The sequence below is a fragment of the Paramormyrops kingsleyae genome, chromosome 12, assembly GCF_048594095.1.
Source record: "Paramormyrops kingsleyae isolate MSU_618 chromosome 12, PKINGS_0.4, whole genome shotgun sequence".
NCBI lineage: Eukaryota > Metazoa > Chordata > Actinopteri > Osteoglossiformes > Mormyridae > Paramormyrops > Paramormyrops kingsleyae.
Genome location: NC_132808.1, coordinates 8,046,815 through 8,073,450, shown reverse-complemented (window position 1 = coordinate 8,073,450; position 26,636 = coordinate 8,046,815). Strand labels below are relative to the sequence as shown.

General features: G+C 46.2%; 1 protein-coding gene across 1 annotated transcript; it reads right to left on the bottom strand.

Annotated features, from left to right (window-relative positions):
• Positions 1 to 273: 273 nt before the first annotated feature.
• On the bottom strand, positions 274 to 20,621 carry LOC111839453 (A-kinase anchor protein 13-like). The gene is given in 11 exon segments (XM_072718583.1): positions 274 to 382; positions 2,264 to 2,308; positions 7,054 to 7,124; positions 7,242 to 7,403; positions 7,756 to 8,007; positions 15,089 to 15,206; positions 15,433 to 15,558; positions 15,800 to 16,050; positions 16,297 to 16,443; positions 18,092 to 18,286; positions 20,272 to 20,621. Coding segments are annotated over 10 exon segments (1,338 nt in total). The 5' UTR covers positions 18,198 to 18,286; positions 20,272 to 20,621; the 3' UTR covers positions 274 to 322.
• Positions 20,622 to 26,636: the final 6,015 nt, after the last annotated feature.

The following is a 26,636-nucleotide window of genomic DNA, read 5'->3' as shown; positions in this document are numbered from 1 at the left end:
CCTGGACAAACTGAGCCAGGTGAGTTTGTTCAGAATTTGGCTGTTTATATTTTTATGAACAGAGAAGGAGCTGTTGTGTGTCTCTCAAACACATATGGAGCAAGAGCCATGTTTGAAAAGATGACGTGTGCAGGGGCAGAGAAGCTATAGATAGCAAAGATTCATGCTTTAAATGCGGTATGTCCACATGCATAACACAAGCCCTTGCACTCTGTAACTTAAGCTTTTCATGTGCAGAAATCACTGCTCTTTGCGCATGTCTGCTCTCAATTGACTGTTCATTGTATGTAAGTAGTTGTTTAGTGTTGACATCATAATTTGTTCACAGAACCAAAGACTTGAGATGAGACGTGAAGCTGTTATCCGTAGCCTCATCGTGTACCTTGGGGAGAAAGAGGAGGAACTTCTTGAAGATTGCCCGGTAAATCATAATTTAATTGTTTTATGATAAAATTTCAAAACTTAATGTATTATAAATAAAGCAAGTTGCTTCTTAAATAAGAATGGAAAGAAGATGAGGGGATGGAAGTATTCTGCTCAACCAAATAAGACAATGGAAAAGCCAACAAAATATATCATCTGAAAGAACAAACTAAAGAGAGATTTGTCAATGATTCACAAGCATAATGACAAAAAATAAACCTGCTCTGGGGTTACAAGGTCATAGGGTTTTCTGCCACTGTAAAGTATGGAGGCTTTGACTGCTTACAGCAGAGGCTGAGAGAAATATTAAAGCAACTGTCACTCAGAGGATACTGTGGAGTGCAGACATCTTGCAACAAATGTTTTACTAATGCTGGTTCACTGTAAATAGACTTCACTCAATTTAATGTAAGCTGATCTTTGTTAAATGATCAGGAGGACAGCCGCAGTGATGCCACTCAACACGTCCTCAAGATCCTGGTCGTCCATGGTGCTGATGGAGAGGAGCCAGTGGATGTGTCCATCCTTCTTGAAGGCAAGGAGATGATGTCCGGATGTGGCAGTACTGCGAAAGCTTGCATGCTGCTTATGCGGCTCATTTATGGCCTCAACCTTGCATACCCCCCAAAACTGCGCTACACTTTTGAGGTATTTCAGAAACTATTTCTGGAATTAGATGCTATCAAGATGTCCCCAAAAGTGCAAGCATTAAAGTTGAAATTGCTCTCTTAGAAGTTAAATATCTAATTGTTGACTTTGAAAACTATTTTCCTGTTTGTAAGGTGGTTTAAATGTTAAATTGCAGGAATGTCTAAATGTTGTAGTTGTGCTGTAACAGAGTTTTAAGGTTTTGATTCTGGCTGTTGACATTTTGTGTAAAGGGTTTTAGTCCTCAGAGAAATTTAAGAAGTTTTTTTTTTTTAATTGTTAAATACTTAATTTCTCTGTGTGTGTGAGTGTGTGTGAGAGTGACATACTGTGTGTTGAAAATTAGTGGTTTGAATCGTGGCGGTTGCTTTTGTCAGAGAGATGTTTTATTTGTTTAAAATAAGAGCTGTCCAAACAATGCGCAATGGCTACCAAAATTATATAAAAGTATTTTCAATAAAAAAAGCACTATCACCAAACGATGCTATCACAGCGAATGCGAGGCTGAGACTGAAGCGTTACCCTTTGTTTCCTCTGAGAAACGTGCCGCGTGACTCATTTCCCGGCGCATGACTTCTGAGATTCAGATCGAGTTCTAGGTAATTTTTTTTCCAAACTGGTTGGTTCGAAATTCCAGTTCTAATGAGTTTGAATACTGAGGTACCACTGTATATATAAATATTAGTAATATATAATCTGTGTTAGCGTAAATGCAAACTACATCTTGGGTACGCTGTGCATCTTTGTATCAGAAACCAGCCTCTGTTAGCCGTCTGACAGTGGAATCTCACATTTCTCACTGTAACTTTTCAGTGCTGTTAATTTTGCATTATATATCTGCGAATATTCACATTCGCGGGCATCCCTAACTGCTGCTGATGTGAAAGGTGTTGGGTACATTTTCAATGGTGTTTTTGTTTTAGAATAACTGCAATATTTACCACAAAAACTTTAAATATCGCAAAGTGTACTTTTTCCAATACCATTTAGCTCTCCTGCGAGGGAACAGGAAGCAGGAGAAAGGAGCTGAAACTGGCCAGAATGGACAGCAAAGGGAAATGACCAGGGAGACGTTCAGTTTCATTCTGTGTGGATTTCTACCACAATAAACTTGGAGAATAAGAAATGAAATCACCACATCAGATCAGAGTTCCAGGCTTCTGTTTAACTAAACTGGAGGGGGGGGACCTACCTCACTGTTCCTCTTCAGAAGCAGTAACAGGTCAGCGTTACCCCCCTGTGGACGGCAAACACAGATCCAGGGTCAGTACTGAGGCAGACTGGTTGTTAGCAAGAAATGAGCCTCGCAGTAAGAGATGAAACTTGATCCGGTAATTATAGGCATTAAGCCCGAGGACACACTGTGCCTTCTGGAGTTCGGAACAGGTGCAGTTTCTTAATCCATCCATCATCTACCGCTTGTCCGGGGTTCGGGTCGCGGGGGTAGCAGTTTCAGTAGAGGCACCCAGACCTCCCTCTCCCCAGCTAACCCCACCAGCTCCTCGGGGGACACACCGAGGCGTTCCCAGGCCAGCCGAGAGATATAATCCCTCCAGCGAGTCCTGGGCCTGCCTCGGGGCCTCCTCCGTATAGGACAGGCACGGAAAACCTCTCCGGGTAGCCGCCCAGGAGGCATCAGCACCAGATGCCCAAACCACCTCAACTGGCTCCTTTCGACGTGAAGAAGCAGCGGTTCTACTCCGAGGCCCTCCCGGATATCCGAACTTCTCACCCTATCCCTAAGGGAGAGCCCAGACACCCTGCGGAGAAACCTCATTTCGGCCGCTTGTATTCGCGATCTCGTTCTTTCGGTCATTACCCATAGCTCATGACCATAGGTGAGGGTAGGGACAAAGATGGACCAATAGATCGAGAGCCTGGCTTTGTGGCTCAGTTCTTTCTTAGCCACGACGGACCGGTTAAGCGCCTGCAGAACTGCAGACGCCGCTCCGATCCGTCTATCCAGCTCCCGATCTCGCCTACCCTCACTCGTGAACAAGACCCCGAGATACTTAAACTCCTCCACTTGAGGCAGTACGTCTTCCCCAACCCGAAGAGGGCAAACCACCCGTTTCCGGCTGAGAACCATGGCCTCGGACTTGGAGGTGCTAATCCTCATCCCTGCCGCTTCGCACTCGGCTGCGAACCGCCCCAGTGCCTGCTGGAGATCCCCAGCAGATGAAGCCAACAGGACGACATCGTCTGCAAAAAGCAGCGAGGCAATCCTGAGGTCACCAAACTGGACACCCTCGACGCCTTGGCTGCGCCTAGAAATCCTGTCCATAAATATGATAAACAGGACCGATGACAAAGGGCAGCCCTGGCGGAGCCCAACACGCACCTGGAACACGTTCGACTTATTGCCGGCAATGCGGACCAAGCTTCTGCTCCGTTCGTACAGGGACCGGATCGCCCACAACAGTGGACCCCGGACCCCATACTCTCGAAGCACCCCCCACAGAGCACCTCGGGGAACCCGGTCGTAAGCCTTTTCCAAATCCAAAAAACACATGTAGACTGGATAGGCAAACTCCCAGGCCCCCTCCAGTACCCCTGCAAGGGTATAAAGCTGGTCCAGTGTTCCACGACCAGGACGAAAACCGCATTGTTCCTCCTGAATCCGAGATTCGACTATCGATAAAAGGCCAAAAGCCTTCAGTTGGAACACACCCTCCGGTCCCCTTTCTTAAATAAGGGGACCACCACCCCGGTCTGCCAATCCAGCGGCACTGTCCCTGACCTCCACGCACTGTTGAGAAGGGGTGTCAGCCACGACAGCCCCCCAACATCTTGAGCCTTCAGGTACTCCGGGCGGATCTCGTCCACCCCCGGGGCCCGGCCACCACGGAGTTGTTTAACCGCCGCGGCCACCTCAGCCTCAGTGATGGGCAAGCCCCCCCCAGCACCCTCGGGCTCTGCGCCCTCAGATGTCTCAAAGGCAGTATGCGTAGATGTATCTGAGGCAGGGTTGAGGAGGTCCTCAAAGTATTCCTTCCACCTCCGGATGATGTCCCCAGGTGAGGTCAACAGCCCCCCCCCCCCACTATAAATAGTAGGAACCAGGAGCTGCTTCCCCCTCCTGATACTCCGTATGGTTTGCCAGAACCTTTTTGAGGCCGACCGAAAGTCACTTTCCATGGCCTCACCGAACTCCTCCCACGCCCGGGTTTTTGCTTCTGCGACCGCCCGAGCCGCGTTCCGCCTGGCCCGCCGGTACCCGTCAGCTGCCTCCGGAGACCCCCGGGCTAATAATTCCCGGTAAGCCTCCTTCAGCTTCACGGCCCCCCTCACCTCTGGAATCCACCATCGGGTACGGGGGTTACCGCCACGACAGGCACCGACCACCCTGCAGCCACAGCTCCGTACGGCCGCTTCCACAATGGAGGTCCAGAACAGTGTCCATTCGGACTCAATGTCCCCTACCTCCCCCGGCATGCAGTCGGAATTCTGCCGGAGGCACGAGTTAAAGCTCCAGCGAACAGGAGTCTCTGCCAGACGTTCCCAGCAGACCCTCACTATACGCTTGGGCCTACCAGGTCTGACCGGCTTCCTCCCCCGCCACCTGAGCCAACTCATCACCAGGTGGTGATCAGTTGACAGCTCTGCCCCTCTCTTTACCCGAGTGTCCAAGACGGAGGGCTGCAGATCAGTTGATACGATTATAAAATCGATCATCGACCTGTAGCCCCGGGCATGTTCGTACCATGTCCACTTATGGACACCCTTATGCTCGAACATGGTGTTCGTTATGGACAAACCATGCATTGCACAGAAGTCCAATAACTGAACACCACTCGGATTCAGATCAGGGAGGCCCTTCCTCCCAATCACCCCCTTCCAGGTCACACTGTCATTGCCCACGCGAGCGTTGAAGTCCCCCAGCAAAACGATGGAATCCCCCCGCGGCACACCAAATAGCATACCGCTAAGGGAATCCAAGAAGGCCGGGTACTCCGAACTGACATTCGGCGCATAAGCGCAGATGACAGTCAGAGACCTATCCCCGACCCGAAGGCGCAGGGAAACAGCCCTCTCGTTCACCGGGGTAAACTTCGATGTTAATGCACCGAGCTGTGGGGCCACCAATAGCCCTACCCCAGCCCGGCGTTGCTCACCCGCCGCAACTCCAGAGTAAAAGAGCGTCCAGCCCCTCTCCAGGAGATTGGTTCCAGAACCCAAGCTATGCATTGAGGTGAGCCCGACTATATCTAGTCGATACCTCAACCTCGCGCACAAGCTCAGGCTCCTTCCCCACCAGAGAGGTGACATTCCATGTCCCGAAAGCCAGTTTTGTCAGCCGGGGATCGGACCGCCAGGGCCTCCCTTGGCCGCCACCCGATCCACAATGCACCGAACCCCTGACATTCCCCTTGCGGGTGGTGGGCCCACCTGGGGACAGTCCCGCGTGCCTCTTTCGGGCTGTGCCCGGCCGGGCCCCACGGGCCAAGGCCCGGCCACCAGGCGCTCGCCAACGGGCCCCTCCCCCAGGCCTGGCTCCAGGGTGGGGCCCCGGTGACCCTAGTCCGGGCGAGGGAAACGGGACTTTGAATTGTAACTTTTTCATGGGGTTCTTTCGGATTGCTCTTTGTCTGGCCCCTCCCCTGGGACCTTTTTGCCTTGGGAGACCCTACCAGGGGCTATTGCCCCCGACAACCTAGCCCCCAGGTTCACGGAGGCACACAAACCCCTCCACCACGATAAGGTGGTAAGTCTTGTAGTATGACCATAATGATACTGTAGATATGTGTAGTGATTTTGATGGTAGTACAGTTGATAGGAGCAAAGTTATTGAATGTTATTCCTAAATTCTAAATCCTTTAGAAATAGACTTAGGTACATTTCACCAAACTAAGGGTGAAATGACCATGATAACATTCCAAAAGCCTTTAGTGATTTTGGTGGCTCTTCACTCTTTGGAAGCGAAGTTATTGACATTATCCGTTGTCGATTTGCACTTTGTAGACGGTCCCTAAGCTCTCCTCAGACAGTGGACTGCTCATAAGGAGCAATGTTATCTGTATTTCTGTAAATACATATTGTTTGGACGAAAATCCGGTTGTAGCTCATTGTCTACCTTACCACTGTTAAATAGACCCGTATATTGTGTTGTAAGAACGTTTTGTTTAAGATTTATTGAGCCGCGAAGTTCGAATCTGCCAATATCTTTCCAACTTTACCGAACTATTGCAGTTGATCATTTAGCCGATGTACAGAATCTCTGGTTTAAGCTACTTCCAGGAGTGGCAGGTAGGTGCCTCTCTACTGTATCTGAACGGCACCTGCCACTAGACCTGCCACTACCGGCAGGCACTGTTCCCGAACGGCTCCTGTCACTCTTTAGCGCCACTAGCGACAGTACAATCATTGCGTTCTCAAATATTATCTTAAAGAGATGTACAGTCAGCAACAATAATATAATTCGTAGTCATACAAAGATTAAACAAGTCCTCAATTTATTTACGTATTCCAGTTTATCGTAGCCGTGCACAGCATCTCGGGTTTACTTCCACGAGCGGCAGTGGCTGTCTCTGCACCCCGGCAGGCACTGTATTCGAGCGGGACCTGCCACTGTTAAGCGCCACTAGCGACGGACAGAAGTGGCAGCTGCCACTGAGAACTGGCAGCTGCCAAGCTCCTTAGTGGCAGCTGCCACTACCTGCCTTGTTCCTGTGATCTTTCGGCAAGCTCCAAAAATATTCTCATTTAATTCTTCACGGCCAACTCGTGAATAACCGAAATTGCAAATGTCATATCTGCGAATGTAAAGGGGCTACAGTTTAGCCAAGTAGAAGGGTTAATTATTTATACCAGATTTGACCTATAAGGCAGATGCCAAATGCCCCCATGGGGTGCTTCTGGGCAGCGCCAGCAGGAATTAGCCATTAACGGTTCCCACCCCCCCCCCCCCCCCAGCCAGGGTGCAGAAAGGTCATTCTGGGGTCAGTGTCCTCGCTAGGAGGATTAACAGACACAGCTCATTACCTTCTTTAGTACACTGTCAGACTCAGTCCTGCGGAGGTCTGTGGAATCTTCCACTTCATCCTTTTCCCCACCTACATCAAACGAGCCCATCATTACCGACATCAGCATCAGTAGCAGAGTGATGTCATCAGCAGAGCCAAGGTTCCCCAAAGCAGGCTGGAAAATGGACTATGTGTGAGCACCCTCACCTTTGCTGGTGTTCATCTGATGACTGTCGAAGCCCCCAATAGTCTCCGCCCGCCGGGGAAGGCAGACCACCCCCGTGCCTCCGGAGGACCCCAGAGAGCTGGCCACCTGGTGCCCGACTGACCCCCCGAGGCTGCTGCTTACAATCACCTGCAGGGTCTCCACTGGCATTGGCCAGACACAGAGACACAGACACAAAGACACACACACACCTTGTTACACATCATATCTTCATACATTTAGATGTGACGCTCCTGATGCTTAAAGGAAACTAGAGATTTTAAAAGAGGGGAATAAAGTCTTTACTAGGGGGGTCTGATTTTAATTAAAATGAAGAACACACTATTTAAACAAATGAGTGAACATTTGGCTGGGGGCTTGGAAATATTTTTAAGATGCCCCCGCTATGCACACACTGCGGCTGTTCGGGTGAGGACCCTACGGAACCTTTCGCTCTCCATCTACCCCCTACGCTGCATGGATGAGTGGGGGTCCCCAGGCTATACGGAGCCTTACCTTTCAGCCGACCCACAGAGTTCTTCAACTGCAAGGGCCCATCGTGGAGAAGCTTCCTTCCATGCAGAAGGTCCTCCCTGGCGAACATCTGGCTGCTCTTCACGCACATGATGGACTTGCTGTCCATGCGGCTGTGCACCTCCTTCAGCCGATGCTTCTTCTCATGCTCGTTGACCTTGCTGTCCACAGTTGTGACCACCTCCTTCACCAGCTGCAGGGCTTCTGCCACCTCCTTGTGGTCCTCCTCAGTCTCTGCGGGGACACCAGGAGAAAAGCAGACCCCCCTTCAGTAAGCTGCCCCACTAAAACCCTGCAGGCAACAGGACAGAGCAAAGCACTTTCTCCAAAGACTGTTACAAATTCATGAGCAAGACAAAAGGAATGAAGCCTATCTGTAGATCAGTTTAGATCAGAGCATCGAAAACAGTCTTAGGTCCTGTCCACACGGAGACGCGTTTCGCTGTATACGTAGAAAATTTTTATCGTATTGGCGTTTCGTCCACACGGATCCGGCGTTTTAGGAGACTGAAACCTCTATTTTTTGAAACCGGGTCCCAAAGTGGATAAATCTGAAAACGACACCCTTGCGGTTTCGTGTTTACAGCCAATCCGTATATTTTGTGATGTCATCACGTCACGTGTCGGCTGCGTCACACGTAACAGCAACAACAATAATGGCGGACTACATGATTGTGTTCGTGTTGCTACAAAGCCTACTAGCTTTATTACAGCAAAATCTATTGCTTCTATGCAACTGTTATGAGCAACAAGCGATAATGGACAACACCATATGCCACATGCTCTTAGATCCACCGCGGAAGACAACCAGGAGAGCAACCAGGAGAAAATTTTGGATAAGACCAGGTAGAACTAGCAGTTGGTGGGACAACTTTGTCAATGGCGTTGTTGTGGAAGATGAATGGAGGGAGAATTTCCGCATGTCCAAAGCATCTCTCATCGCCCTGAGCGAGGAACTCAGTCCGTATATTGAAGGGCAAACAACAAACATGAGGGCACCAATTACTACACTCAAAAGGGTTGCGTTAACTCTGTATTATTTGAGCGACGAGGGACGGCTAAGGAAGACTGCTAACGCCTTCGGCGTGTCGCGACAGGCTGTGTCTGTTGTTGTCAGGCAAACGTGTAAAGCGATCGCTGTCCACCTGGGTCCAAAGTACATCAAGTTGCCTTTTACGGAGTCCAATGCCGAGGATCTGGTTTTGCGTTTCCATCGTGCTCATGGCATGCCACAGTGTTTCGGAGCGGTCGACGGCACACACATAGAAATCAAGCAGCCGTCTACCAACTCGATGCACTACATCAACAGGAAAGGCAAACATTCTCTCAATGTACAGGCGGTCTGTGATTATAAGTACAGATTTATGGATGTTGTGATAAAGTGGCCCGGGAGTGTACACGATGCACAGGTTTTTGCTAATTCAAAGCTCAACCTGTACTTTAAGAGTGGCCAGATCCCTCCTCTGAAAAAAAAGATTGTGGACAACGAAGAGGACATACCAATTTATCTTCTTGGTGACCCAGCCTACCCTCTGCTGCCTTACTTGATGAAGGAATATGCAAACGGTGGCTCCACACCTCAAGAACAGTACTTTGGGTTAAGTTTGTGTAGGGCACGGATGGTCATTGAGTGTGCTTTTGGTCGTCTCAATGCCAGATTGCTGCACTGAAAAGGCCTATGGACATCAACTTGCAGGACCTGCCCTTTGTCATTTACGCTTGCTTTGTTCTCCACAATTTTTGTGAAAACTGTAAGGAGACTGTGGCTGAACGCACTGTGTTGGGAACGATGCAAGGTGATAAAGACTTACAGCCTCCTACACAATGCAACAACTACCTCACAGACTGTAATGAAGGAGAGGGAAAGAGAGTGAGGAGAGTACTCACAAAGTACATTGACCCTTAAATGCTGGCCATCAAGTTTTTTTTTTCCTATTTTGGTCAGTTTTTTTTAAGTATTTACACTATTTACATTTGGAAAATGTACTAATGATTATTTTGAAAGTGTTGTGTTGAATATGTCTAGTGAAAATAAATTCCAGAACTTTTTTTATTGGAAAATAAATATTTAGGTCAAAGAACCATTAAAAAAAAAACAGGTAATATTGAACAGGTATAAAGTTCAACAGTGCACAAAACACAATAACTATATACAACTACAGGTAGAATAAACTCACAAAACAGGTCAAACTGTATAAAGTGCAACCGTGCACAGAACTGACGTGCAGTGAAAACAATATACAATCAAGAATTATATAGTGCAACAGGGCAGTCACTCTGTGTCATCTTGCAGCAGTGCACGTCTGTATGAAAATGATGTTTGCTGATGTGGGGTGACGTGGTGTAGGTGTGTAGCATTCAGGGCGGTACTGTCGAGGTTGGTTTATACCGGCTGCAGAACTTGCCGTAGACTATCTTCATGCGGTCGGCATTGGACCCCAAGAACTGTATTTAAGGAACAAAATATATTAAACAGCAAGGCCCTTGTGGAAAAAAGTAATAATAGTAGTAATAATAATAATAATGATAATAATGGTAAGAAGAAGGATCATCAGGAAGACATCAAAGATGGGTCATAACTAAATGGATCTTTGAAAGGTCTATAGCCATGGTCAAGTACATTAATTTCAGGACTAGAGTTCTCTTGTGCCCCTTTAGCTGTCTCAGAGGAAGACGCCCCTACGTGGTTGAAGAGGACATCTCCTATCTTGTGAATGACGAAGCCGCCGTCTTTCCCCTTTTGCTGGGCCTCTCGCTTCCTGTCCAGGATGCTGGAGAAGAAATGTGTGTGGATGTCCAAGAGGTCGTCCAGCATGGGGAAGAGTCGCTCCACCGCCTGGGCCTCCAGCTGCACCTCCTTCTGCAGCCCTTTGCTGTAGACGTTCCACATGATCCTCAGGGTCCGCACGTGGTGCATTTCCGTCTGGATCAACTCTGGGGTGGGGTGGGGTCACACCGCAACTGGAGAATAGACAATCCCAGCTCCTTCCCCTCTGAAGCCATGGACCCACATCCTTCAAAGACATGTTCTTCAGAAGTCCATCAAAAGGTTCATTCATGAATCTGAAAGCTTACAGCCTCTGGTATAAGAATAATTTCCCAGCAGGGATCACAGTACGTCTCTGGCATTTACAGTATGACAGAGCAGTATCCCTATGAAACAGCGAAGAAGTAGTGAAAGTCTTACCATAGATGACATCCTGTCTCTTGATGACGTCCTTCTTGACCTGCTTCAGGAACTTCTTATCGACAGAGAAGCTCCAGGAGTTGGCCTCTAGCTCCTTGGCGTCGACCTCGAATTCACCCATAAGCTGACTGTCCATCATCTCCGTGCCTGGGGGGGGTGGGGGCGGGGGGCACAGGGTGAGCCACATGATGAATGAGTACACAACAGTTACTGTTTAGCTGATATTACAACACCTTATCAGTAAACCTTTCTAAGGTAGCCTGAGATTATATATTATATTATATATAATAGTTCTCACCACCACTAAACACGTCCAGGAATATTCTACAGTGTCAGTGGCAGTACTCCATGAAAGATAGTAACGGGTTTATAAAGCTACAGTCAAATGTTTTTTTCAGGGTTTCTTCATGATCCTAGAGAGAACATGGACCAAAACCTCCTAAATAAACCAAAGCAGAGCATTCCAGTTGTTTGGTGTAACCAGACTGAAAGACAGGACCAGGCGAGCAGTCGGGCCCTCTAACCTTCGTCTGTCAATCTATAGCTCATCCTGCTAGTCCCGGATGTAGAGGGTTGAATTTCGGATCGTATTTTAAACCACTGAAATTGTGGCAGCGTATTTGAAACAGCGAAAATAACGGGACTGAATATTGTAAAGCAGAAATAAGAGGACTGAATGTTACTGCTTGAATAATAAAGATGCGAATAAAACACATGGAATATTTTCAACTGAATTTGTTCTTTTGAAATTTATTTTGAGGCGAAATTAAATGAACTGAATTCATGTGGTTGAATTATAAACATGCACTTTAAAATACTTATCTTTTGGAACTGAATATTTTTGTACTGAATATTTAAGCAATGAAATTACGATTGAAATGTTTTCAGTTGAAATGTTCAATGTTTAAATGTATGCACATATTAAATTACAGTCCCCAAAAATTTAAAGCGTCATTAATGCAATGCGTTTTTATTCGATAAGTGTAATTCAACGTGTTTTTTTTCCATCAACGACTCTTGTCATTAATTTACTTCCATAGTCCTTAAATGCTGGGTCCTCTAACCACTTACGTGCAAATTTGCACTTACCCATGATGACTATGGCCCAATCCCAAACTGGTCCCTACACACTCCGCCTCACCACTCCGCCTTCGTTTGCGCGTTCCCGAGACCCGTCGCCATGTTGAAGTGTGTCTCAAAGCAGCAAGGGCTAAGGGCAAGTGGTCGATTATGCCCTCCTTTAGCGAGTCGGCAACGATGGTGGCTCGCGCGATTTCACTACCACTTCCATATCCCATAATTCCTAGCGCACAGGAAACAGAACAGCGCGATAATTTAATAATTGGATTCTAACAGCACAGTGAAATACACATAGAAAGTCTATGTTACATGTTATAATTCATCGCTGCAGAAAAAAAATTAGGAAAGCAGTTATTTATAGCTGGTCAGTACAGATAGATTTTATCGTGATCCGATTACGAGAGATTTTGTGTACTTTTCAAACTAGAAACCACGCGAAGAAACATTCGTACGCAAACTCGATCAACATCACACCAGCAATAACAATTTATGTTTCATATTTGCCTGTTTTTTCCTCTACATATCTGGAGCTGGTATTTGGTACAGAAGTAATGCGTAATGTTTTATGCGTGTAAACTAAGTTAGCTATGTTAGAAATTGTACAATATGACACATGTACATACTTAAAATTGCTCAGTGCAATAAGACGACGTAGCCGTCGTCTTCTCGCATTAGATAAACTGTGCTTTTTTAAAATAACTGATATGTCATTAAAGAAAATACAATACAGCTTCCTGATGGATCCATTTCGTCAAATCACTACGTAATGCATTTCCTCTTTCCGGTAAAGAAGACTGTAAAAAGGCGCTGCGAGGGCAAGTCTGTCTCAAATCTTTCTTGTGACAATTTCCTTCAGTTTAAGTGTATAGGGCGTGTTGTGAGGGTGACTCGGCGGGAGTGTGACTCGAAATGAAGGCGGAGTGTCGAGGGTATAGTTTGGGATTGGGCCTATGACTTAGCTTTTCTGAGTGTAAGCAGCCAACATGTACTTCAGCGCGCAAACTGTTTAAGACGTCGCTCGACCACCGAATATGACGTCAGCATCCAGGGGTTAAAGTAAAAAAAAATCCTGAGCCTGAACTTTTTTTTGGGGGGACTTTTTTATTTGAAGGACTTACTTCAAATATTGACAATAATAACAAAAATAAAGTAAAAAAAAAAAAAAAAACTGCTAAACAATAGCAAGTGCTTAAAGTGCTTAAATAACAAGTGCTCAAAGTGCTAAAGAACTGAACTGCTAAACTGAAGATTAGAAGTGAAATCAAGGCCATTATCACTTATTTTTTCTTTTTTTCTTGGTTGTAAGCAAAGTCCTGCAAACTGTTCTGCTATAAATGTGCACAAACGTATTTTTAATGGAAGGTTATGCCGAATTTGAGTCTTTAATTAAAACGACAGGAAACACCTCAAATCATATCATTTTAATATGAGGCCTACTGTTTCTCCCTGATGACACCTGCCTTGAAACCTGTCCTCCCTAGACCTCAACTGTCCTGTCCAATGAGTAAGGCCACCCTGTAAATGAAAAACAATTTGTGATATTAAAACCACAAAACATTTAATCACAATTATATGCTATGTTATGCATTAAGGATAAGGAAACATATAGGAAATCTACGTATAGATTCATACTTACCCAAATGAAGCTAATGTTGAACGTTAGACAAATCAAATTACACACCACTGGCTTATCCTGCAGCCTATCCTGGCTTGACACAATAACAACCCGCTGCTGTGCTGTTCTGGTCCTGTTGATAAAACCATATACTTTACTTTAATAACATTTATTTTAAAAAACACTTATTGAGTAATAAAAATGACTGAATTGACTTGCATGACGGGCTTTCCACTTGGTTGACTGCTCAATTAAGTTAAATATAATATGAAAAGCAGCAAAATAAAGGAAATACTTAGTAGAAAATTGTATACTGTAAATAGTTGTGCTTTAGGTGGCATATTAGGTTAGCAAGACGAATTTTACTTAAACATTTTCTTTAAACCCATCAATAGTTTTTCTATACTGCTGTAGGAACATAGTGGACTTTGGGTAACAGGACCCGCTCGTTATGAGGATATGAAAGGCTCATTCTAAGCTTAAAAAAGACACACGATTCTTATTTCCAGGTTATTGTACAGTACAGTATATTCTGATTATGAAATTTAGATTCGTTTTCTGATAAATCCCCTTAAATCCCACACACTGGATATTTAAGTAATGAAAATTATTTTACACTGCTATCTGGTACGACGTGGTTTTAAAACGTTGATTTTACGTACAGGTTATGTCCAACAGTTAGACCTACTCGCTGCACCGATTAGTTTTAACAAAAGCAGGAACGGCCGCACCATGTTTAATATAGGTGGCATACATCAGCCTAGCAAAATTTACATTATGTTTAGCAGCACATATTTAAATCATCACGAGCTAAATTACCGGACGACTTTCCGCAAAAACGCGACTACACATGATTAACCACTTTTCCACCCCATTGGTTTTGACGATACTTTTACTATATTCAAACCATCAAAATGCAGACGGGCACAAATATTATTCTAAAATAAAAGGTAATCACTTAAGCAGGAGATAGTCCAGGCACGCTACTCCTTCTAACAGATTCGACCACCAAACTTCAGATTTGAGATGAAAACGCGGGTATCTAAACCGCACACCGCGTTTTAATCCTCACATGCGTATTTGGACGTCAAAATTGCGCATGTGCCGATTCAAATGCGGTATTCTTTTTAAGATTACAATTTACTTAGTATTTCTGTGTTTATTTACAGTGACAATAAAATAATTAAACAGTATGAACATATATATAGTAAAGCTTATTATTTGCATACAGTTCACTTATTAAGTGAATAAAATGTGTACATATTCAAAATTTTACTTCAGAAATTCTAGTTCTCACTGAAACTTAATTTTACAATGTAGAAATTAAACAGTTAATTTAATAAATTTTACTACACCACAAAGTTCTTTTTTTCAGTGCAGCTGGGCTTTTAACATCCCAGAGCCTCATCCCGCTCTCTCAAGCCAAATCTCACCTTTGGTGTGCTGCAGTATCCTCTGAAGGAGCACCGGGTATTTTGTGATCCGCTGCGTTACGAGTAAGATACATTCGCAAATGCCGAGCCGACGCACAATGGAACTGCTCATCTTTTTCTGAAAGGAAGAGACAAAAACTCTCTCAATAAGTACAAAAAATGGCATCGCTCATTACGGCAACATCGTGTTCTGCTTCTCCGGTTCTAAAAAAGTGTCTCCAGCAAATTAGGATGCGAGCTCTATCCGGATGGTACAGCCATTTTTGCCTCGATAGCCATCAGAAACCAATATCCCTCCCCCAGAACCAAAAACTGATGTGCTGAGCTGTCAGGTATCTGCTTGCCTTGATGAACGCCTGTAAGCGCTTGTCTTTGGAGTGCAGCTCCTTGTAGAAGTTCACTGCCTCATTGTACCGGCTGCAGAACTTGCCATAGACTCTCTTCATGCGGTCGGCATTGGACCCCTAGAACTGTATTTAAGGAACAAAATATATTAAACAGCAAGGCCCTTGTGGAAAAAAGTAATAATAGTAGTAATAATAATAATAATAATAATAATAATGGTAAGAAGAAGGATCATCAGGAAGACATCAAAGATGGGTCATAACTAAATGGATCTTTGAAAGGTCTATAGCCATGGTCAAGTACATTAATTTCAGGACTAGAGTTCTCTTGTGCCCCTTTAGCTGTCTCAGAGGAAGACGCCCCTACGTGGTTGAAGAGGACATCTCCTATCTTGTGAATGACGAAGCCGCCGTCTTTCCCCTTTTGCTGGGCCTCTCGCTTCCTGTCCAGGATGCTGGAGAAGAAATGTGTGTGGATGTCCAAGAGGTCGTCCAGCATGGGGAAGAGTCGCTCCACCGCCTGGGCCTCCAGCTGCACCTCCTTCTGCAGCCCTTTGCTGTAGACGTTCCACATGATCCTCAGGGTCCGCACGTGGTGCATTTCCGTCTGGATCAACTCTGGGGTGGGGTGGGGTCACACCGCAACTGGAGAATAGACAATCCTTCCCCTCTGAAGCCATGGACCCACATCCTTCAAAGACATGTTCTTCAGAAGTCCATCAAAAGGTTCATTCATGAATCTGAAAGCTTACAGCCTCTGATATAAGAATAATTTCCCAGCAGGGATCACAGTACGTCTCTGGCATTTACAGTATGACAGAGCAGTATCCCTATGAAACAGCGAAGAAGTAGTGAAAGTCTTACCATAGATGACATCCTGTCTCTTGATGACGTCCTTCTTGACCTGCTTCAGGAACTTCTTATCGACAGAGAAGCTCCAGGAGTTGGCCTCTAGCTCCTTGGCGTCGACCTCGAATTCACCCATAAGCTGACTGTCCATCATCTCCGTGCCTGGGGGGGGGGGCACAGGGTGAGCCACATGATGAATGAGTACACAACAGTTACTGTTTAGCTGATATTACAACACCTTATCAGTAAACCTTTCGAAGGTAGCCTGAGATTATATATTATATTATATATAATAGTTCTCACCACCACTAAACACGTCCAGGAATATTCTACAGTGTCAGTGACAGTACTCCATGAAAGATAGTAACGGGTTTATAAAGCTACAGTCAAATGTTTTTTTCAGGGTTTCTTCATGATCCTAGAGAGAACATGGACCAAAACCTCCTAAATAAACCAAAGCGGAGCATTCCAGTTGTTTGGTGTAACCAGACTGAAAGACAGGACCAGGCGAGCAGTCGGGCCCTCTAACCTTCGTCTGTCAATCTATAGCTCATCCTGCTAGTCCCGGATGTAGAGGGTTGAATTTCGGATCGTATTTTAAACCACTGAAATTGTGGCAGCGTATTTGAAACAGCGAAAATAACGGGACTGAATATTGTAAAGCAGAAATAAGAGGACTGAATGTTACTGCTTGAATAATAAAGATGCGAATAAAACACATGGAATATTTTCAACTGAATTTGTTCTTTTGAAATTTATTTTGAGGCGAAATTAAATGAACTGAATTCATGTGGTTGAATTATAAACATGCACTTTAAAATACTTATCTTTTGGAACTGAATATTTTTGTACTGAATATTTAAGCAATGAAATTACGATTGAAATGTTTTCAGTTGAAATGTTCAATGTTTAAATGTATGCACATATTAAATTACAGTCCCCAAAAATTCAAAGCGTCATTAATGCAATGCGTTTTTATTCGATAAGTGTAATTCAACGTGTTTTTTTTCCATCAACGACTCTTGTCATTAATTTACTTCCATAGTCCTTAAATGCTGGGTCCTCTAACCACTTACGTGCAAATTTGCACTTACCCATGATGACTATGACTTAGCTTTTCTGAGTGTAAGCAGCCAACATGTACTTCAGCGCGCAAACTGTTTAAGACGTCGCTCGACCACCGAATATGACGTCAGCATCCAGGGGTTAAAGTAAAAAAAAATCCTGAGCCTGAACTTTTTTTTGGGGGGACTTTTTTATTTGAAGGACTTACTTCAAATATTGACAATAATAACAAAAATAAAGTAAAAAAAAAAAAAAAACTGCTAAACAATAGCAAGTGCTTAAAGTGCTTAAATAACAAGTACTCAAAGTGCTAAAGAACTGAACTGCGAAACTGAAGATTAGAAGTGAAATCAAGGCCATTATCACTTATTTTTTCTTTTTTTCTTGGTTGTAAGCAAAGTCCTGCAAACTGTTCTGCTATAAATGTGCACAAACGTATTTTTAATGGAAGGTTATGCCGAATTTGAGTCTTTAATTAAAACGACAGGAAACACCTCAAAGTCTGCAAAAGCCAGGAGAGAGGGCTGGCAAAAAGTAGCAGGCAAATTAAATGCGTAAGTGCTGTCCATGGTAGATGTTTCTATTACTTTCTACAGTGTGTATTTTTGCATTTTAATAATTTCATATTTACTTTGTTCTTTTATGTCAGAGCCACCACGGGACCCACTAGAACATGGGGACAAGTAAAAGTGAAGTACAAGAATATTCTACAAAATGGTAGCCTTTAATTCTTATTGTTACGTGCCGTAAGTTTCCAGGGGAAGCCTACAGGTTCTTCGGAAGTCTGCCCCCTCGCCCACTCCTCCGCCGCTCCTTCGACTCCGCTCTGGACCTTCCTCCCTCGTCGTCATTCGCCGGCTGCATCTTGGCTCCGCCTTGCTGACCAGACCCCGCCCACGGCTCCTCCAATGCGTCGCGCGTCACTTCCTGGTTCCGGGAGCTGAAAAGCCGACAGGAAGACACCTCAGGAGCTCTGCTCGTTTGATTGCTTGTTGGATTGTTTTTGGATTGTTGGATTATTCTGTGTATGACCGCTTTCTTTCCTGACTACGATTTTCGCTCCTTCCCCTTCTCGGTACTTTCGCTTTGGTTTATTGATTTACTGGTTTTGATCCCTCGCCCGGCTCCCGACTACTCTCCTTTGCTTGCCCCTCGGATACCGTGAGTTCTTGTCTTCGTGTATTGATTGTTTGTTTATCACCTTGGTGCGTAAGGAGTGATCGCCCTTTGTTTTGCGGATCGTGGTTTAATATGTGTGTTTTGGATAGGGAGCCAGGTTTAGTCTTTGTCGTTTTGTTCACTTATTTTCACTTGGGGATTAGCTCAGTTTGGGACGTGCTCGTTAGTTGTTTTGATTATTTTTGGCGTGGGTCACTCCCGAAGTTCGTTGCACCTCCTGTTTGTGAACGTGTTGTGAAAAATAAAAAAAACATAAAAAAAGATCCCTCCTGTGTCCCTTGTTCCCGTTCCCTTATTCCCTGGTTGTCTTGTCTTCCCCTCTCCCTCTCCTCTACCTTTCTGGCGGTCCCTGACCCTAGACAGGGGATCGTAACACTTATGCTGTCTTTATTTTAAAAAGCCACTTTTTTTCCTTTTTAAAAGCCACTGTTAAATAATGTTTGTCTGTTTATAACAGCCACCAAGAAAAAGGCTGGGAAAAAAAAACAGGTGGTGGTCCTGCACCACCACAATATACCCCAGCAGAGGAGCTGGCCCTTGGGTTGAATGAAAACCAAACCATTGTGGAGGGCATCCCTGGGGGCAGCTCTTCCTCAGACCCAAAGCCAGGGACCAGTAGCAGCAACACCTTCATTGCTGGTAGGCTAAATGAGCTTTCAATTCTCTTAGTACACTGTAAAATTATTTGTTGCTGTATTAAATGAAGTATAATCCAAATATTCCCATTCCCATTAATTACTGTCTTCACAAGTCTTTATGACTGCCACCCAACAAGATCTTACAAGAATCTACTTGTGACAGGCAGACGCCCACCACTACTACCCCCCCCCCCCCGAAAGGAAGACCACTAGTCCGACTACGCCACCCTGGGCCTCCCACCCAAGGATATACCGACACGTACACGCCCCACCCACTGGTTCTATCAGTAACTGTTGCAGAGACGTGACTTGGACAAAAGATAAAAACACACACTTTTATTCACACCACAGCAAAGATAAAACAACCTTAACAATACAGGAATAAACGTAACACAGATAAAACACGCTGCGGAGTCTTGATTCCTCGTAAATCCCCCAGGCAGGGAGGCAATATGCGCTAGAAGGGGACACAACCACGCGTTCAAAGGTGCTATCCGGCCGCTAGCGCTAACAAATCACTGCATTACCCCAAACCTAAAACAAAACCCACACCACACGAATCACACACAAACCCGAGCGGCCTCTTATACACAAGGCTTCCGCCCCACAGCGTATACGGCCACCCCCAGCCCAGAACCACAGAAAACAATCCAAATCAAAAACAGAAAGAAAACATCCAAACAAACACAAACACAAACAAACTCAATAAATTTATACATTAAACAAAACAAAGAAACAATCCTTAATTATCCCAAAATACATCCATAAAATAACCCAAACATAAAAAACCCACAAATATCAAATAAAACCCGTAGACCAAATGAGAAATATAAGACAAACAAAGGCAAAGCAGCAGGGCGGAACAATAGCAAGACGGTAGGAGCGAAGCAACCAGGCAAAACGTAACAGAAAACAAAGACCAAATAGCCACCAAACAGCAGCTACACAGCAGAGCAGGACAGCAGCTACACAGCAGAGCAGGGCATCCGTCAAGCAGCAGGGTAAAGCCGCGAGGTACAGCGGCAGGGCAGCACAGCCTAGAAGTAATCATAAACCCCATAAGCACCTCTCCAGCTAATCACATTACCGCAACCTAAGTTTACTTTACCCAATCCGGAGACCAGATTCACTCTCCCCACACACCACTCCAACCGCCCTGTACTCGATACCTACAAAAACATGCAGGAATTAATAGGCTGCTTTACAATAGATAGCGACACCCAAAATTACTCATCTCCTACCTTTCGCCCACAAGCCTCGCAAATACCTCCGCTTACGTTGGCCCAAACCGACACCAGACACTTGCCCACACCAGTCTAAACGTCGCCCTTACGGCAGCGCACAAACACTAACCGGAAACCCATGCGTTTTAATAGGCAAAAGTCTAGGAAAACCCGGACGTCTTAATTAAGCTGAAGGACTACACCGGTCAAAAACCCTGCCCCCCTAATCCAAATTTACATACCCAACAAGGGAGAATCAACTCCCCTCAACATACTACCGGTCACAATCCGCCCCTATCATTTTGCATCGTCGTCCCGACGATGTCCCCTTAATCCCAGGGACGAAACAGGGCGGCCATACACACACCGGCCCCAGATAACTGAGAGTAACTGGCACCCTGTGCCCCCCCTACAGCCCCTGGCAGATGGTGTATATTAGAATGCCAACCTGCAGTCTCCCGAGTCGTTCGTCTCAACCCGGACACATTGGTAATTGCCGGGGCTACTAAAGCTGCCGAAGGACCAGGCTCAACTGGAGAGTCACCATCACTACCAAGTACACCCCCAGAAGGACAGAACCCTACGGGATCCTCCGCCTGCAATACAGGCGAAGTCCCAGATGGTACAGAAGGCATAAGACCATCACTAGTCCCCGACACCACCCCGAACATGTCGCCCCCAGACTCAGAATCCAACGACTCCAAGGACTCGGCCTCATCACAACTCCCAGGTGCGATAGGCAGCACCGTGGCCTCACAAGCTCTCAACAACGTCCTGTTAACATGTTTGACCCGATTCAAATCCCGCAAAAGGGCAATGGTATATACTGACCCTCCCACCCCAGGGGCTCTCAGGACTTTATACACCTCTGATGACCAGGCATCCTGCAGCTTATGACGGCCCTTCAAACCAAGATTCCGCAGATACACCAACTGACCTTCCACAAATGGAACATCTCGTACCCCTTGGTCATGCCTTCTTTTCCGCCGTTCCGCCGCCATACGTAGACGCGCATTCGCCCCTCGAAAAGCCACCTGTAGTCTGGCCTGATGTTCCTCAACCCAATCATGCACTCTACCCTTAATGGGTTCGTCAATCCGTCCCAAAAAGAAATCCACTGGAAGCTGTGGATCTTGTCCAAACATTAAATAATGTGGTGACTCACCGGTGGACTGATGAGGCGTAGCATTATAAGAAAAAACCACCTGAGGTAAGTAACCAGCCCAGTCCCTTTTCTTTGGCACAGGAAGCGTACGCAGCAGATTATGTAAAGTCCGATTAAAGCGTTCGCATTGCCCATTGCCACTTGGATGGTAAGGAGTGGTATGCGATCGCTCTATACCATACAACCCACAAAGCTGTTGGATAAGGGCACTTTCAAAATTTCTGCCTTGATCCGAATGGATACGCCCTGGCACTCCATATTTGTAGAACCACTCCCGGGTGAGCACTCTAGCCACGGTGGATGCCCTTTGATCTCGAGTGGGAACTGCCTGTGTAAATTTGGAAAAAACATCGGTCATAACCAATACATTCTCCATACCATTCTGAGAAGGCTCCAGCACTGTAAAATCAATAGCTAAGATCTGATTAGGCTTAGCTGCCATTAAATGGCCCATGAAGGTTTTAACCCTAGGCTGCACCTCCTTAGCTAATACACAGCGCTCACACTTCTTACACCACTCTGTTACCTCAGCCGACATTCCTGGCCAAAAACACCGCTGTCTTACCAACTCTAAAGTGCGTTCACCCCCCTGATGGCCATGTTCTTGATGAAGTTGCCTCAGCACTTTGGATTTTAAGCATTGTGGCAGTAATAACTGCAAAATCTCCTCCCCACCATCCGGGCGCCAGCACTTGCGATAAAGGACACCCTCTCTTTCTACCACCCGTTTCCACTGTTGTAGCAGGGTAATCACTGAGCTGGGGAGATGCCGCCGCTCTTCTGCAGACGGGCCCGTTTTCCGCCGCCAATAAACAAGGAACATCCCAATTACGGAATCAACCTCCTGTAATACATGCAACTCAGCAGGGCCCTGAGTCGGCAATACAGAAATGGAAGTTTGGGTTACCTGAACCACTGGTACAGTAGATATAGCCCTGCCCAAGGGCGCCGGAATCTCAGTGCCTGGGGCCAATTGGTCTTCAATAACAGCCAAGGAGGTATCCTGAACATACTGCCTTGACAAGGCATCAGCGTTTCTATTACTGCGCCCAGACCGATACCTAATGGTATAATTAAATGCAGATAGCTCAGCCACCCAACGCTGTTCCGTGGCACCCAGCTTAGCAGTCTGCAAATAACTAAGGGGGTTGTTGTCTGTATACACAATACATATCTGCCCTAACAGATACTCACGGAACTTGTCAGCCATAGCCCACTTCAGAGCCAAAAATTCCAGCTTCATGGAACTATAGTTTGACATGTTTCGCTCAGCTGGCTTCAAACCCCGACTGGCGTACGCCACGGGTCTCACTTTTCCATCTTGTTCCTGTGAAAGGACAGCTCCCAAACCACTATGACTGGCATCCACTTCCAGAATAAATGGCAAAGAAAAGTTAGCATAGGCTAAAACAGGAGCACTCACCAACTTATTCTTAAGTCCCTCAAAGCTGTACTGACACTCCTCGGTCCATAACTCCAACAGATGCTTTTGGGTCGGTCTTCTAGCCTTAGTTCCTACCAGCTGTGCTACCAGGCGGTGTAAGGGGGCTGCCAACTGCGCAAACCCATCCACAAACCGCCTATAATAACTAGCAAACCCCAAGAACGAGCGTAACTCAGAAACATGCTTGGGCGGCTGCCAGTTAGCAACAGCCTCAATTTTACTTGGATCTGTGGCCACCCCATCTTTAGAGATCACATGGCCCAGATAACTAACCTCCTGACGAAAGAAAGAGCACTTCTCTAACTTGGCCTTCAACCCTTCTGTTTGCAAACGCCCAAGGACAGCATCCAGACGCTCCACGTGCTCCTCTACAGTGGCGGAAAACACAATGACATCATCCAAATACAATAATAAAGAGTTACCGTTCTGGGTCCCAAACAGACGCTCCATCAAACGCTGGAATGTACTAGGAGCGTTACAAAGACCGAACGGCATACGATTCCACTCGAAAAGCCCGAAAGGTGTACAAAAGGCGGTCTTCATTCTATCGGTCTCAGTCACTGGTACCTGATTATAGCCACTGGCCAGATCCATGGTAGAGAACCAACGAGCCCCGGACAAACTGTCCAACGATTCCTCAATGCGGGGTAGCGGAAAAGCATCCTTACGTGTCTTGCTGTTAAGCTGCCTATAATCCACACACATCCGTAGGCTCCCATCCTTCTTCTTTACCAGAACAATGGGGGAAGCATACGGACTACAACTCTCCCGAATAACCTGTGTTTCCAACAACTGATTAATATGAGCCTTAACGGCTTCGTACTCAGAAGGAGGAATCCGTCTATACCGCTGTCTGGTGGGAACCTCATCCAACAAGGGGATATCATGCGATATCAGACTAGTACAGCCAATATCACCCTCATGCTCCGCAAACACAGGGGCATACTTTTGCAACAAAGACCTCACCTGGCCCTGCTCCGACTCTGGCAACCTGGACAAATCGATCCCCGCAATCTTCCCTTGCACTCCACTGGTAGTAGTTTGGGAAAATACTGTGGCCTCTACTCCAGTCCGCACTTCGGTAATCCCAGCAGGCAGACTTACAAGCGTTACTGAACTTACTGTACCTAAAAGAGTATGGGGGTAAAGCCAAACATCGGACCTCCCTACATTCACTACAGGAATGTGAACTGTACCCCGAACCACCTTAACAATAGCCGGGGATGCTAACAACCCGACCGGTAGTCCAGTGCTAGAAGGCTCAAAAAGTACAGTCACCCTGGATGTAGAAAATTTCTCAGAACAGGTCACCGGTATTAACTTCATTGTACCCCCTAAAACAGGGGTAGATCTAACGCCCCGGACTCGCACACTCCCGCAATGATCTAAAACTTCGGCATGATGGCACCTCTGCAACGCTTCTTGCCAAGGGCCTGAGGCCTGCTTCACCAATGCAGCATCAAACAATGTAGCACCATATCACCCAAACAATTCTGTATAGCATGCCTGAATAACGTTCATGCCCAAAACACCTGGGGAAGATTGACCCATTATGTTTCCTGGGGGATCTCGAACAACCAACACCCCTCGCTTAGAAATCACCTTACCAAGCACCTCCACATCCAATTCCAAGTAACCGATGTAAGGAATGTCCAGACCATTAGCTGCTTTAAGTTGTAACCACTGACACTCCAACAATTTCTCTGACCCCCAGGATTGAAAATTCTGCAGGAAAAAACTCTCAGTTATAGTCGATACCATCGACCCAGTATCTAACAGACACGGCACCTCAAGACCCCCCATCCTGACAGTCACATAAGGACAAGACGCCAACAACGGTGCAGATAAACGAGAAACGGCATTAGTAGTAATACCTGAGCCAATAGCATCCCCTTCTGAGCTGAGGCTCTGCAGGTCAGAGGGAGCTAGTTTTCCGAAGGCTGCCTAGAGGGTACCGATCGATTAACCAAGGGCTGCGTAGATGGCCCAGCAGCTAGCCTGGCAGGCATAGAAACCCGCACCCCATCACATTCTCGAGCAAAATGCCCGGGCTGCTGACACCGCCTACAAATCACCGAACTATTCCGTAATGGCGGAACCCGGTGTGAAGGGTTCTGCAAAGCAGCTAAATTCTGAGTAATCTGATCAAGCTGTTCTTGTTGTTTCTGTAAAACTCCTTTTAATTCGGCTACTGCTGAACCCCACCTAGAGTCACCCGCCGCCGCCCCCTGCACCCCATACTGCAACCCATATGCAGACGGGACCGACTGACTCTGACCCCGCCCATTATCCGATCCTCCTTCACGCTCCCACCTTATAGCTTCTCTACGCACCTCCAGAAGGGTAGCACCCGGATGACTGCGGACAAACTGCTTCAACTCCCTACGAAGAGCACAATCACTCACATGTTCAACAAATTGATCCCGTAACAGCAGCTCAGCATTGGGCACGCCATTCGGCGCATGTCTCCTAATTTTTTCCATTAAACAAAATAGAGCATGCGAAAACTCCTGAAGCGTCTCCCCCTCCTGCTGCTTCCTAGAGAAATAATACTCTTGTAGGGATATATATGAATCCACACACCCATATAGATCTTGCAATACCGCAATGATTTTATCAGGATCCTCCCGCTCTACTCGGGGCTGATACTTAATCTCATCCCGAGCCTCCCCTTCCAAATGATCGTATAGAAAATAAGCTTTTTCTACATTGGACTTATGCCGGATACGTAAACTAGATTGCACTTCCTCCAACCAATCATTAATGCTCAGGCCCGTCTTGCCCCTAAAAACAGGACACTTCTTCTCCCTGGGGACATACACCAAACGGTCAACCCCTACATGAGTAGTACCAAAACCCCGAACCTCAGAGGGGTTGGTAATTGACTCTAAGACATCAGCGGCCCCTGTCCCCGGGCTAGACCGTGCAGCCCCTAAGGCTGCCCGTGCCTCCACCCGCTCCCGCTGTAACCGCTCATTATCTGCTTTCAGTTGTACCACCAGGTCCTGTAACTGTTGCAATTCCTCCTCCATTTTCTCAATAGGAGCACAACTAGGATCCACTCAAAAATCTAATGGCCCCAAATAGCCACTGCTGCTTTGCCTCAAAAAGAAAAATCTCAATTATAATACACAATACAGATCCACATACACAAAATCACGTCTCTGCATTTTACTGATCCTGCCGACTACGCCAGAAATGTGACAGGCAGATGCCCACCAGTACTACCCCCCCCCCGAAAGGAAGACCACTAGTCCGACTACGCCACCCTGGGCCTCCCACCCAAGGATATACCGACACGTACACGCCCCACCCACTGGTTCTATCAGTAACTGTTGCAGAGACGTGACTTGGACAAAAGATAAAAACACACACTTTTATTCACACCACAGCAAAGATAAAACAACCTTAACAATACAGGAATAAACGTAACACAGATAAAACACGCTGCGGAGTCTTGATTCCTCGTAAATCCCCCAGGCAGGGAGGCAATATGCGCTAGAAGGGGACACAACCACGCGTTCAAAGGTGCTATCCGGCCGCTAGCGCTAACAAATCACTGCATTACCCCAAACCTAAAACAAAACCCACACCACACGAATCACACACAAACCCGAGCGGCCTCTTATACCCAAGGCTTC